Genomic DNA, 14,192 nt, shown 5'->3' with positions numbered 1-14,192 from the left:
GGGCCGAATCCTTGAGAACTCTGCGCAGCGGACCATTTACTGTGCACTCCTTAGTGTACGGTTTCAGGAGTGCGTTGTTACTCGGATGGTCTCTCACTGAGGCGAACACCTGCCTCTCTGGCATGCAGTTTTGCGCGAAATGCCCTGGCTCTTTACAGTTATAGCATGCCAAGGGCCTCCTTTTTACAAAATCTGCCGAATGGTTACTGCTCTCCTTACTTCCTGACTTCGGTTCTCCGTGAGTTATCGTGGCGTAGTCAACCATGGTCTTTGATGCGGGGTTCAACATGAGGCTTCTTTTGCTCTTGAGGGTGGAGTTTCTGACCTTGATTGTCGTTTTTGAAATCTTGCCCAGCCTTAGCTGACTTAAAGTTGCGGCTTGCCACATATTCATTTGCAAGCTGTACCGCTTGCTGCGCGGAGACCCTCCTGTCTGTCTCTGACCACAAACGAACATTTTCAGGTAAGGTCTCATAAAATTGCTCAAGGCAGATATAATCTTCTAGCTTTTTGAATTCCTCTTCCTTTGAAACTTTCACCCACTGCGTGAAATTTTCATTAATGTACATGCATATTCTAAGAAGCTTTCATGCTGTTTTTCTCCAGACGTGCGAAATCTCCGCCGGAACTCTTTCGTTTAAATCCTATACTTCACGAGCAGGCTTGACCTCACCAGATCAGTCATCGCTTTGCTAGCACTCAAGAGTGCTGCGACCTGCGCAGGTTCTCTGGGAAGCAATTCCATTAACTTTTTCGGCCACATGTCATGGCTAATGTGGTGTCTCTCGCACATCCTCTCAAAAGTGATGAGATAGAGAGCGATGTCATCGCCAACTCTGAACGGCTGAAGCAAGTTCGTCATCTTCACGTTCCCTCCCTGAGGTGTGACGGCACTCTCCCCGCGTTCTATCCTTGCCCGCTCGAGCCTTGTCTCAGCTTCCAACTCAGCCTCCCTCGTTTCCTTCTTCTGCTTCTCTCGTTCATCAGTTTTATTCTTTTTCGAATCGGCATATCTTTTACCAAGCGTCAATCAGCTCGTCCTCTTCAAAGACCACCTCTGCAATAGCAAGGCAAATTTCTGGCTTTCTCCTGCTTTGGCGCATCTCTAATGCAAGTCTACGGTCGCTCTTCGTGACCCTCATAAACATGTCTAGTCAGAGCAAGACGCTTTCCTTCCTAATGAGAGCCCCACATCCTCGCTGGCACCCTGTGGCGCGGAGGTTCGGCTGGCGTGCTCGCAGCACAGTTTTGAAGACTTCATGCGTTCACAGCCACCAGCTACTATGAACGTAACAAGCCCAATGTACCACACTCTTCGGCGGCTGGCGAAGAAGACAGCAAATAATCGGTCCTTCACGCCGCCGTCAATAGGCTTACCTTGGTCTCCTCCGTCATGTCGGGATCTGCGTAGTGAAAGAGACCCTTCATTTCGTCAACGTAAGCCAAGATGTCCTCATTTGGAAGTTGAATCCTTGATTGAGGGAGGTACTGCGTTCTTTCTTTATTAATGGTGCTTGCAAATGCCTTCAAGCTCCGCCTTCAAAGTGTCCAACCTTTAAATGAAGCTTTGCGGTTATCAAACCTAATCAGCACAGATACCTGATGTGCGAAGTAAGCTTCGCTGAGTCCTCAAAAGCGTTGAACGATGTCACACATTTGAAAATGTCAAGCCAACCTTGTGCGTCTTCCTCCAGTTTTCCTTGGATGCTGGCTGGCCCATGGTGCTGGGTGGAAAGGAGAGGATGTCCATGCCTGACTGGATTCGTCTTGAGGGGTATCTCCACGTTTATTGTGGTTGCGCACCTCGACCACATGTGACATAGTGCTGATGACACCGTTGGCGACAGATGAGTAGACGAGCAGCACCTAAATTAACTCTTTATTGGACTGACATGCGCCGGTAAAAAAACTAAAAACTGGCGACGCCGATAGCAGCAAGCGTTCTCAGCAGTCGTCGATCTACGAATTCCCGGGCTCAATTTCAGGTTGTGACAAAAACATCTAGAAAATTCGCAAAAAGTGTCAAGCACAGAAACCAAAATCATCGCTGAAACAACTGGTGATGCATCTCGGCGCATCTTGCGCAACAGAGAGAATGACAACACCGCATTTAGCGACAACGAGCATGACCAATACAAAGCGCAAAATCTTTCCGTGTGCTAAGTGATAAGGTCGTATGTTAGAGGCTGTGTCACCATCATCAGCCCGACTATTCGCAACTTTCACGAACAGTGTCGCCGCCACGCGGCCGCTTCCGGTACCGCCCTTGTGGGGATACTCGGAGAACGGCTCGTACTTCTCCAGCTTGGTGCTGCGTCTCCCGCGGAACGTTTTGCGTGGAGCTCGGTCGAGCAGCGTTTGTAGTGCGTAACTGCTTTTTGAGTTGGCTTTGGCTCACAGCCATGATAACAGATGAATAATATAACTTCTATTTTGATGTGTGGGGCACGCAGTACGATGGGAAAGCATAAAAGCAGTCGACTCTTCTATACACTGATGTGTTCTGACTGTGCGGTCAAAGGCGGGATAAACTTGCACATTACTTCCAGATGGTATGCCCAGGAAGGAGAGCATAATTAAGTTAATTAATATCTTCGTAAGATCAAGATGGTTACTTTACCGTGAAAAGCATCGTGCTAATCCTCCTCGACGAAGAAACACCCCCTTAGTGACAGTACGAACGGCGTAACTGTCTTATTTCTGATGTTACGCATGAGTCTCGTTTTTTCTTGCCGCTCTAAACTGAGCAAAATCAAATGTCGCAAAAAGAAAAAACAAAGACTGCGACTAAAGCTATGACGACTTTCAGTGCGCATTTCTGATAGAAGATGTTTGACAGACGTAAGTTGCGAGCCATACGTGATAGTAACATTTTTTATTGCCGACCAATCCATGGCCCGCACATATTTGAGAAATTAGGAACGTTTGTTTCCTACCCGGTTAAATGGATGCAGTGTTTTCAATCAGCAACTGTCAGATGAACGCTAGATTAGGAGCTTGTATTTAACGTTACGGAGCATATACACTCGCAGACCATATGCGGCTTGTTCTCGAAGCCGGAACTCTAGCTGCCTTGCTTGCAACGAACTGTTCTCGAAAAAACGTGTGTGTCAGCACTGGGTCATCACTTGCGAAAGTCAATCCCTATCAGATACTGCGAAAAAAAAACAAAAAAAAAAACAGGTTGGTTAAAGTGATCACAGTAGACCATCATTATACCTTTGTAGTGATGTTCTCTTGTGCCCAAACTAGGTATAGTCGGTACTTCGATGCATATTTCGAAGTGAAGGGAAAAATGTGGCCACGTAGAATGCGGGTTGGCCGCTCGGCATGCCTGTGCTATGCGCGTGAATGCACAGCGCGACATCTTGAAATGCTGCAGTTCGCGAGTGCTCGCGATCCACGGATAAAAGTTGAAACTTTTATCTCTATTCATGTTTATACTGTCTGCTTTGAACGTTTCTCTGTAGCATTAGAGTCTCCTGGGAACCTGTCGTACTTACCGCACAACACAGTCAGCAGAATGTTTCACATACCTGACCATGAAGGAAAGGAGCCAACCGTCGGCGAGGCCAAGGAAAGCATTGGGGATGGCACTTTGTCTTTTTTTTACTGCGGTAATGACATAAACTAATAATCTGTTTAGGGGAAAGATAAACACAAAGTAGAAGGAAAAACCAACGTGCTGATGGTGGGAACCGAACCCGCGACCTCTGAATATCGCGTCCGGTGCTCTCCCAACTGAGCTAAATCGGTCGCTGTCCCACCTGCTACTTTCTTGGGTATTAATGTTGTCTGTATGCGAACCTTGAGAGTGTTGACCAGCGCCGCCCTCACCCATAGCGGTGGACGTGGAACGTCCTTCTGTTACCGCCAGCGTCATGTAGGACATGATCAAGAGCGAGGGCGAAAGCTGTGCTAGAACCCTTTTACGCGACCTATAGCTTCAAGACTGCCAGAGCCGAGACCGCCGTAAGCTACAAGCAGATAACATAAGGGCAAATGGGGGTACTCGATATAATACATGAAGGAAAGAAGCCAACAGTCGGCGAGTCCAAGGAAAGCATTGGGGATGGTACTTTGCCTTTTTTTTTTACTTCGGTAATCACATGAACTAGTAATGTAATCTGTTTAGGGGAAAGATAAACACAAAGTAGAAGGAGAAACAAACGAGCCGATGGTGGGAACCGAACCCACGACCTCCGAATATCGCGTCCGGTGCTCTTCCAACTGAGCTACATCGGCCGCTGTCCCACCTGCTACTTTCTTGGGTATGAATATTGTCTGTATACGAGCCTTCAGAGTGTTCATCAGCGCCGCCCTCAACCATAGCGGTGGACGTGGAACGTCCTTGTGTTACCGCCGACTGTTGGCTTCTTTCCTTCATGTATTATATCGAGTACCCCCATTTGCCCTTATGTTATCTGCTTGTAGCTTACGGCGGTCTCGGCTCTATACAGACAACATTAATACCCAAGAAAGTAGCAGGTGGGACAGCGGCCGATGCACCTCAGTTGGAAGAGCACCGGACGCGATATTCGGAGGTCGTGGGTTCGGTTCCCACCATGGGCACGTTTGTTTTTCCTTCTACTTTGTGATCATCTTTTCTAGCGCTTCTTTAACACACAAGGGACATTAGATGAAGGAGGAACACATAAGAACAGGACGGACGCTAGTCTTCAACTGTCGTTTATTGAAGCAACATGTCATATATACGATCTCAAAGTGCACATCACACATGTGTAGTGAGGGTGCCACGCTTAACGTACGATAGCTCTTTATCAGATAAATACACAGATGGAGTGCTGACACAGTTTTGGCCTTCTTTATTTATACCCCCAAGAAAACTTGTGCGGCTATGCCCTCTTGTGAACTGTGCGGCAAGACAGCCGATTTGTGCTAAAAAGCACCAAACGCAGTTCGTCCCGTGAAAAGTTGGTGTCGTGTACGAAATCCCGCTCACTTGAGGCAAGGTTTATATTGAACAGTCAGGCCGATGCTCGAGAGAGCATCATTGAACAGTCAGGTACTCGAGAGAGCATCGTTTGGCTGCGGGATCGATATCAGCTGGGGGGAATCTCGCTGATCACTGCAAGCTGTGCCTCATCAAAAAACACCCCGGCGACCCAAATCCCGTACCCTGCACACCAATCCTTCAGAACACGCGCGTACTAGCAACCAACAAGGCTCAATCAGAAAGGGAAATTGTCGAAGTCAATACAAAATCGACGCCGCACTTTTTTGCCAACTTTTTTAACCGGTGCGACACGTTGTGCACATAGGGCATAGCCACAAGTAGAGTTCGCCGATGGGGATCTTCACGGTTTTGTCGCCGTCCAATTCTCACTTCTTCCAGTAGCTTTTCAGCCACAGATGTAATGGTTTCTTCAGGAAACCCAGCGTTCTTTAGGCAAAGCTTTTGCAACGCCACGCTTTCAGGGATGCAATGTTGACAAGAGTTGATGAGAGCAGCGCGGATGGCATTCATGGCGATACCTCTCTTAATCAGCTTAGAATGCGCTGACTGGTAGTCAAGAATTTCTTTTTTTGTGCTCGGCTGATACAGCCAGCAAACGCGTGCCCTTTCAAATCTTATGCATATGTCAAGGAACTGTAACCTATCGTCACTTGGCATTTCCGTTGTGAAGGTTAAACCTTGGCTACTGGAGTAGAATACATCAAGGACATTTCCCACCATCTCTTCCCTATTGTCAAACATTTCAAGATTCATCACCACAAGGTTGTCGTCAACATATCTAAAAATGCGTTTTACTTTGTCAGTGTTTATCCGCGCAAAAATACGTTGGTCACAATAGGCTAAAAATATATCACTAAGTGCTGGGGCGATGCAGGAACCAATGCATATGCCGTCCTTCTGAACATATTCTGCATCTTCATGCTTAACAAGAGTCGATGAAAGATAAAACGATACAAGGTTTAAAAAGCTATCGATTGACATTCCAATATCATTCTGAAATGCAACTGGAGTGCCATTTTCAATGCAGTCGCGCAAAGAAGTCATGATATCCCCTTGTGGTATAGAATAAAAAAGGTCCTTTACATCTATGGAAAAAGCAAAATTGAACTGCAAAGATTCTTGGTGAGTCTTACGATAACTTACTAGCTCATTTGAGTTTGAAATCAAAAAAGGGTCCTTCACTTTCAGGAGACTTAATTTCGCTTGCAAGAATCTAGAAAGAACGCCTTGCCATGCCCCCCTTTCTGTTACAATTGTCCTCAGCGGTACATCATCTTTATGCGTTTTCGCGGTGAAGAAAACGCTTAGCGCCGTTTCCTTGCTGTCCCTGATCTTCTTGCCCAAGTTTTCCAATCCCATCTCTCTACACAACCTTAACGCCTGTCTTTTTGCTTTGTGGCTAGTCATAGTCGGGGTAATGAAATTCTTAGTTACTGCCCTATTTGCCTTTCCTTCGTACAGATCATTTGACATGACCACAAAACCGCCTTCCTTATCTGCTACTAGTAGCTTAAGATTGTTCGTGCGTAGATATTGAACAGCATCTTTGACGCGGCCACTCACACTTTTTTGAGTTCTTTTTCAGAAGACGCCTTCGGAGATGCACCTTCTTCGTCGGCTTTACTTGAAATCCTTTTCACTACGGACTCCACAGAAGTCATCCTGGGCTCTGTGCAGAACTTGGGGCCGAAGCTGAGCACCCTTTCCACTTCCTTGGGTACCGACGTGTCGAGGCATAAAACCTGGTCTTGCTTGCATGAATTCGTTTGTTTGGTCCTTTTCCATTCGCACAGCTGTGAAACACTTGTGGCCCACAGGTACTCCGTCTTGGATGACGCTTCGCGGTTCCATGATTTCACCATCTCTTTGCTGGCTCCTGCATATGGCTCCATAGTTGCCGCATGCGCTCGCAGAACACCTTGCAGATGGCGCACCTGCCTCCACATTTCACCTCGCATATTTTTCATAATCCTAATCGCATGCCTTGGAGATGGGGACGCCGGAAAGAAGAAGGAACGAACTTCTGGAAGTATAAGCCGATTCCTGAGCACAAATGAAAACGTACTTGCGTGGCACGTTGCTACTGCGATGTGGTTGATGATAACACTTGAGAAATTAGGAGGTAACACAGGATAAACGACAGGGCCCATTGTACTAGAAATGGTACCTAATAAGGCAGAAACTTGGGCGAGTTGGAAAGCATTTGAACTCATCTTTTCTAGCGCTTCTTTAACACACAAGGGACATTAGATGGAGGAACACATAAGAACAGGACGGACGCTAGTCTTCAACTGTCGTTTATTGAAGCAACATGCCATATATACGATCTCAAAGTGCACATCACACATGCGCAGTGAGGGTGCCACGCTTAAGGTACGATAACTCTTTATCAGATAAATACACAGATGGACTGCTGACACAGTTTTGGCCTTCTTTATTTATACATAGGGCTTCGACAATTTCCCTTTCTGATTGAGCCTTGTTGGTTGCTAGTACGCGCGTGTTCTGAAGGATCGGTTTGCAGAAAGGGAAATTGTCGAAGCCCTATGTACAAATAAAGAAGGCCAAAACTGTGTCAGCACTCCATCTGTGCATTTATCTGATAAAGAGCTATCGTACCTTAAGCGTGGCACCCTCACTACGCATGTGTGATGTGCCCTTTGAGATCGTATACATGACATGTTGCTTCAATAAACGACAGTTGAAGAATTACGTGCGTCCTGTTCTTATGTGTTCCTCCTTCATCTTACGTCCCTTGTGTGTTAAAGAAGCGCTAGAAAAGATGATTTCAAATGCTTGCCAACTCGCCCAAGTTTCCACCTTATCCTACTTTGTGTTTATCTTTCCCCTAAACAGATTACATCACTAGTTTATGTGATTACCGAAGTAAAAAAAAAAGAAACAACGTACCATCCCCAATGCTTTCCTTGGTCTCGCCGACTGTTGGCTTCTTTCCTGCATGTATTACATCGAGTACCCCCATTTGCCCTTCATTTATCCACATACCTGACCAGCCACACTCGAGGGATCTTTTGTATGGCATCCCTGCAACGCATGCTCACAAAGGGCTTGTACGCTGACTACAATACCGTGCATATCTTCGCACCACAGAAAACTCGCGCGAGTATTTTAATGAAGCTTCAGAAAACGCAGCCCCGCACAACGCACTTGCAGCGTGACAGCCGGATCCCCTTCAGGACAGCCATATTGGATTTCCAGTGGCGCCGCCTATAGCCCGTGAAAGTTGCGAATACCCACTGCAGGGCAAATACCTCTCCCACATTCCTCCATAATTGGAGGAATATGGTGGAACTGGAGGAGGTCCGGATTAATACCCAGTCCTGTGACAGCTGCATCCACTTGGCCCCTGCGAACTTCTTAACCTCATCCGCCGACTGCTACGCTTTCCTTCCTTTGGAATCCAGTTTGTTGCCCTAAGCGATCGTTGGTTATTCTCGCTTCGCAATAGATGTTGTGCTTATGCCTTTTTCTTCTTCTTGATATCCACTAGAATTTCAGTAACTTGAGTAACATTGAGTAACTGGCCCCTTCAGCACGCTCGCTATCTCTTACGTTATCCTTGCCATTTTCCGTTCCATAGCCATCTGCGTTATCCTCAATAAGTAGAACCCTCTTTGTTAGTCTCCACGTTTCGGCCCCATAGGTAAGTACAGGTAAGAACAAGTGTTGTATACTTCCCTCTTGAACAATGCCGATAAGGTGCTAGGCATATTCTGCGAGTATTTGCCAAGTGCGCGCCATGCAAATTTTATTCTCCTTGTTATTTCCCTTTCATGATCCTGATCTGCGGTTGCTAGTTGTCCTAAGTAGACATATTCGCCAACTACTTATAATGCTTCGCTACCTAACGCAAACTGCTGTTCCTTCCCGAGGCTGTTGAATATTATCTTAGTCTCCTGCATAATAATCTTTAGGCTTACCTTTCTTGTTTTCCAGTCTAGACATCAATCCTTCTTGCAGTTCATCCCCTGAGTTACGTAGCAACTCAATATCATAAGCAAAAAAAAAAAAAATACTGTGGGATTCTCTATTGGCCTTATCCCTAACTGCGATCATTCCAAGTCTCTTAGTATACTTCCTTTAAGCAAGATTTGAAAAATGCCGGGGAGATCATGTCGCCCTGAATAACACCTTTCGTAAAGGAATTTTTTCTATATGCAGAACCATGGTTGGTGTACAGTCGTTATATATTTCCCGTACGGCTCGTCTACATATTGAGTTCGCAATGCCTAAATGACAGCCGAGGTTTGTACTCAGTCAAATGCTTTTTCGTAATCAATGAATACTATATATAAGGGCTTGTTATATTCCTAGCAATTTTCTATCACCTGGCTAATGATATGGATATGTTCTATTGTAGAGTACTCTTTCCGAAAACCTGAAGTGATGCTTGTTGGGCGAGTTGGTGGCTCATGATGATACAACTGTGTGTAATACGAAGGCTTATTACGCGCTGTTTTACCATCCGAAAACATTATTGATCTTTTGCTTGTTTTGCTTGATTGAAATGTAATGTTATCTTCCTCCTGTTAGCTATTATCTTAGTAAACGCCTTATAAGTTACAGATAGTAAGCTGGTTGGTCTGCGCATTTTTCAATTTCTTATGAATTGGGATAATGTAGTGGAGGGCTACAGAGTAATTTCGACCACGTTAAAGATCCCCAGGTGGTCGAAATACTCTGTAGACCTCCACTACGGCTCCCCTTTCTCTCCTTCCACTTTCACTCCCACCTTCATCCCTTTCCTTACGGCGCGGGTCAGGTGTCCACAGAGTAAGTGTGACAGATAATGTGCCTTTCCCTTCCTGTGAACCAATTATTATTATTATTATTGCGTTCATTCATGGTTCCGGTACCGTCGACGTCGATGACACTGGACTTAGCGTGAACACTGAGGCCAATTTTCCTAGCCCAATTTTTCTCCCCCATACCTCAACAAATCTGCATATACCTGATCCTCTCCAGCTGCTTTCCCCCTTTCATAGTTTCTAAAGCTTTCTTAACCTAGGTCTTCGTCACGGGCGGCCGTCGGACTGCTTTTCCGTACTTCCAATCTCATTATTGTCCTGACTAGTTTGGTTACTATATAGATCAGTATAGAACTCCTCGGTTACTTTGAATACTTTGTCATCCTCGGTTAGAGCTGAATATCTATTCGGCAGCGAGATCCTGAACCATTCTGCCGTCCCCTGTACCGCAAATTCGTTTATTTCTTTTTTACTAATCTGTTTCGTGCCCTCTTGAGATTTAGACTAATTCGAGACCTTACCATCGTGTTGTCACTGCATAGCACTTTCCCGATTGCCTCTATACCCAGCATATTGATATGGTTAGAATACAGTATGAAGTCAATTTCATTTAGTCTCCTCGTTGCGGCTTTTCCACGTCCACTTTCGGTTATTTCGTTTGCTGAAAAAAGTATTCATGGTACTTAAATTATGGTGCTCTTAAAACTCGACTACTATTTGCTCCGTGCTATTTCTACACCCAATGCCATATTCATCCCTGCCTGGTTTCCTGCCCACTTTTTCCTTACCTTGGCAATGAAGTCGCCAATTACTACCCTAGGCTGTGTCTTCCCTTTCCACTTTGCCGATTCTACATCTTCGTAGAAGCTTTCAACTGCCTGGTCATCATAACTACATGTAGGAGCGTAGGCCTGTACAACCTCCAGTTTATACCGCTTATTAAGCCTAATTACGATGCCTGCCACCCACTCATTAATGCTATAAAATACATCTATATTACCCATTATATACTTATTGACAAGGAAACGTACTCCTAGATCTCGCCTCTCCGGTAAACCTCGATAACACAGTACATGGCCTTCCTTCTGTCTGGTATGCGCCTCATTCGGCCTCCTAACCTCACTGAGACCTATAATAATCTATTCAATACCCTCTATTTCGTCTAGAAATTCTTAGCACCCTCCGCTGCGTGACAGGTTTGACCGCCGTCGTCGTGAGTTGCTGCGCAGCTGCTGGTGAATGATGGCCAGAGTTTTATAAATAACACTATTCATGGGAGGCTGTGATCAATTACAGCACCAGGGTGGCCAATTTTGTGTTTTGGTGGGGGAATGCGTTGCCCGAGGTGTTCACCGGCATCAGATTGCACCCCAAACCTGGTTATGCTATTCTATCGACACGTATTTATTTTTAGCGTGCAGCGCTTTGGCGCCCGTTCCTACGTTTTGCGTCGTCGTCGTTGTTGCATGGCCTCGTAACCAGCTCCGCACCCCTCCCTGCCCCCCAGCTCAGCGCCCCCTTTTTTCCGTGGCGTCGACCGCGCGTGTTCTCCGACGGCGGTGGTCCCTGGAGTTCGACGTAGAGGCGATGTCATACCACTAGAAGTCATCTACAGCCGAATGGTCAGTTAGGAGAGGCAAGGGGTGCTCATTCGTGAAGTGATTCCCCTATGGCATAAATAAAGCTGAAACCATAGAGTAATCTACTATGCCATATCTTTACTTTGAAGCCGAACCCAAGTGTAGCCATGCAGATTGGTTTCGCCTAACTCCAGCTTTAACAAAACCGCAGCTATTTTTTTTTAAATGGTGGAAATTTGTGGGCAATGGGATTTAAACCGCGGTCTTCTTGCATGAGGAGCGGATGTTCTAAGAACAAATAAAGTTTTCAATGCTTGGCGGCAACATAAAGGAGATATTATGCCTACAGTGGGCGTTGTTAGACGGATCATGATGTCTACGTGAAGTCTGAAAAAAAAAAATTGTGTTTTATTATATTTCATTGCCTCAACTTTCAGATCCGCAAATGCCTGTCGAAGGGAGAATGGGCACCTCGAAACTGGCACCACATGGCCACGTATGCATTCTGCGGGCTCAGCGGACCCGTCGACCTGCTCAGTGACCGGCTCCAGATGCCAGATGGCCTAATACCACGGGACGCAGATTATGCAGCACTCCTGCTCTCGTTCGTCGGGGAAGGTCTCGTGTTCCACGTGCATACACATGGCAGGGCACCCCTGGATGTGCTAGTGCACGAGCTACTCGTCTACGTCATCGCCGCGCAGGCTGCCTGCCTCTGCCTGGAGATGGCTAAGCGGTCGAGCGTCGTGGCGGCGCTTTCGCGGGGATTCTGCGCCGTCCTACAGGTACTCGTGCGCGACGTCTTAAGGACATTTTAACTCATTCTGAAGGCAGTAGGACGACCTAGATCACATTGTGATTTGGAAAACAATTTTGGTAATGAAATTATGACTGCCTCTACAGCATTTTTTCGCGCTTTTATACGAGTCGGGTTAATACGCGGAAAGTAAGCAGAATTACTAACATATTTTATTGCTTTTTCAGGTTACTTTTCTCACTAATAATACATTGAATGTAAGCACCTAGGGTTTGTGATGTATTGATATGACTAAATATGCGTGTATTGATAATACTAAATATCTGTTATCACGTCCTCCTTCTGGAAGAGCTATGGCTACGACTCAGCAGTTTTTGCTTCATGAGAAAAACATGTAGGAAACTTTTGAGCCTAATGAAAGAAATAACCCAATATCGGTTATTTAATAATGTTTCCACCTTTCGTAAGACAGGCACTAGGTATGTCATTACAAACTACAGCATTTCATTTACAATACCGGTAAGTATAGCATGTTCGCATGGTTCGTGTTGCGATGAAAGCATTCAAACTTGGAAGTTATGTTTCGTGCTATTGCGACACCGATCGCTTTTACTGGGCTGCTTTCATCGTCATAAACCGCAAGAAACGGATGTTATAATAAATTAAGGGCGACGAGTATTCCGCGCTTTCATCAGCTTGAGACGTCTGCGAACTCTTGTTATTAATCTCTCGGCCTGAGCCGTGAACTAAGGAGCAGACTAAATACATTTCACCTGTGTTTCAACCAGTCTATATGAACGAGCATGTGTGCCCGGTAGAGAAAGTTCTGCTGCGCCACGCTTTGAAAGTAAAAAAATGAGAAGGGTTGTAAGTATGCTTTTATCATAGAATGGAAAATATTGATGGAGAAGTTAAACTCCCTTGTACTGCTGGCAACACACATGGGTGACCTCACCCAGGTACATAACAAATACAGCTGCCCCGTAATTTTTCTATCTCTGATTGATATGAAAGAGTAATGAACGTAAAAAAGAAAGGGGTGGGGGGGGGGGGGGGGAGGAGCCTCAGATCGCAGGTCGAGCCACCTCTTCCACAAGTCGACTTGTCTTCCTCTAGGCAGAGCAGTAATCACTGGCAGGGGTTTAATGTTCTTGCTTCCGAAGAAGAAACCTTTGGGAGGGGGATAGTGCGTGAGGATTAGGTAGGTCAAAGAGCGAATTAAAAAAAGAATGTTTCTTCAGTATGTATTTGTCAGCCTGCAACCTGATCTTGTGGCCTGAAAAAGAAATAAGAGCGGCGCTACCAGGAAAACGAAAATGCCTACAGCAGGTTGGGTGCAACACCTTTCTTGAAAAAGGACAGGCATCCCAAAGGGTCCCGATAAGGACTATATATACGGGGGAACAATTTTTTAAAAATTTCAGCAAAGGGGAGGAAATGTCTAAGAGCCAGAATAATAACAGCACAGCGAATCACACTTGCTAGGCAGATTCTGAGGTCCAATTAACGTAGGAAGCGATAAGAAGGGAACCTCGTTGGAGAAACACATGCAGTAAATTGTGCTGTGGATAAACTTTACAATATTGCTTTTTGTGGATTCTTTTCCCGACTAGGTATGGCGAAGAGGAAATATATTTAAGGGTTTCTAACGTTCCTTTAGAGGTATTTATTTTTGCGTGTTATAATATTCTGAATTTATGGATGAGATATGCCTGTTTGTATTTTCTGTCCCTTGCAGATTTAAAGCATGACTGAACATTATAATTTAATTTCTTCGAACTAGTGGTCTTCCTGATTGAAATCCTGGGAATCTGCCTTCGGAAGTTTTTGCCTGTGTCTGCCTTATGTGCATAAGCTTTATGTTCATTGCTTTCCCCATCTCTCGGATGTACTGTTAATCACAGAAGGAGCATTCTAGAAGGTATAACGTTTGAAGGTGAGCAAATAAAACTTGATTTTCTGCGAAAAGTGAAACCGCTTGAGCTACGTTTAACCATGGTGTCTTTTTGTATGTGATTACACGTCTTACATCTTGGTCGGGAGCAAGGATGTAGTTGTGTTGGATGCTTGTTGTCGAGTTTAGAATGTACTAGAATATCTTTGAGGTT

The 14,192-nt window shown here is 45.4% G+C and overlaps 1 protein-coding gene across 1 annotated transcript in view; it reads left to right on the top strand.

The window, feature by feature from the left end:
- Nucleotides 1-14,192, top strand: part of LOC146175244 (transmembrane protein 45B-like) — a 193,617-nt gene that overhangs the window by 101,081 nt on the left and 78,344 nt on the right. The window contains exon 2 of the mRNA XM_084584683.1: nt 11,765-12,112. Coding sequence (XP_084440809.1) covers nt 11,765-12,112 — 348 coding nt within the window. The remainder of the gene's footprint in view (nt 1-11,764; nt 12,113-14,192) is intronic.

Source organism: Amblyomma maculatum, chromosome 11, assembly GCF_055883805.1.
Source record: "Amblyomma maculatum isolate TAMU_Amacu chromosome 11, ASM5588380v1, whole genome shotgun sequence".
Lineage (NCBI taxonomy): Eukaryota > Metazoa > Arthropoda > Arachnida > Ixodida > Ixodidae > Amblyomma > Amblyomma maculatum.
Note: the sequence above shows the minus strand (reverse complement) of the source record. Positions and strands in the feature narration are given on the sequence as shown.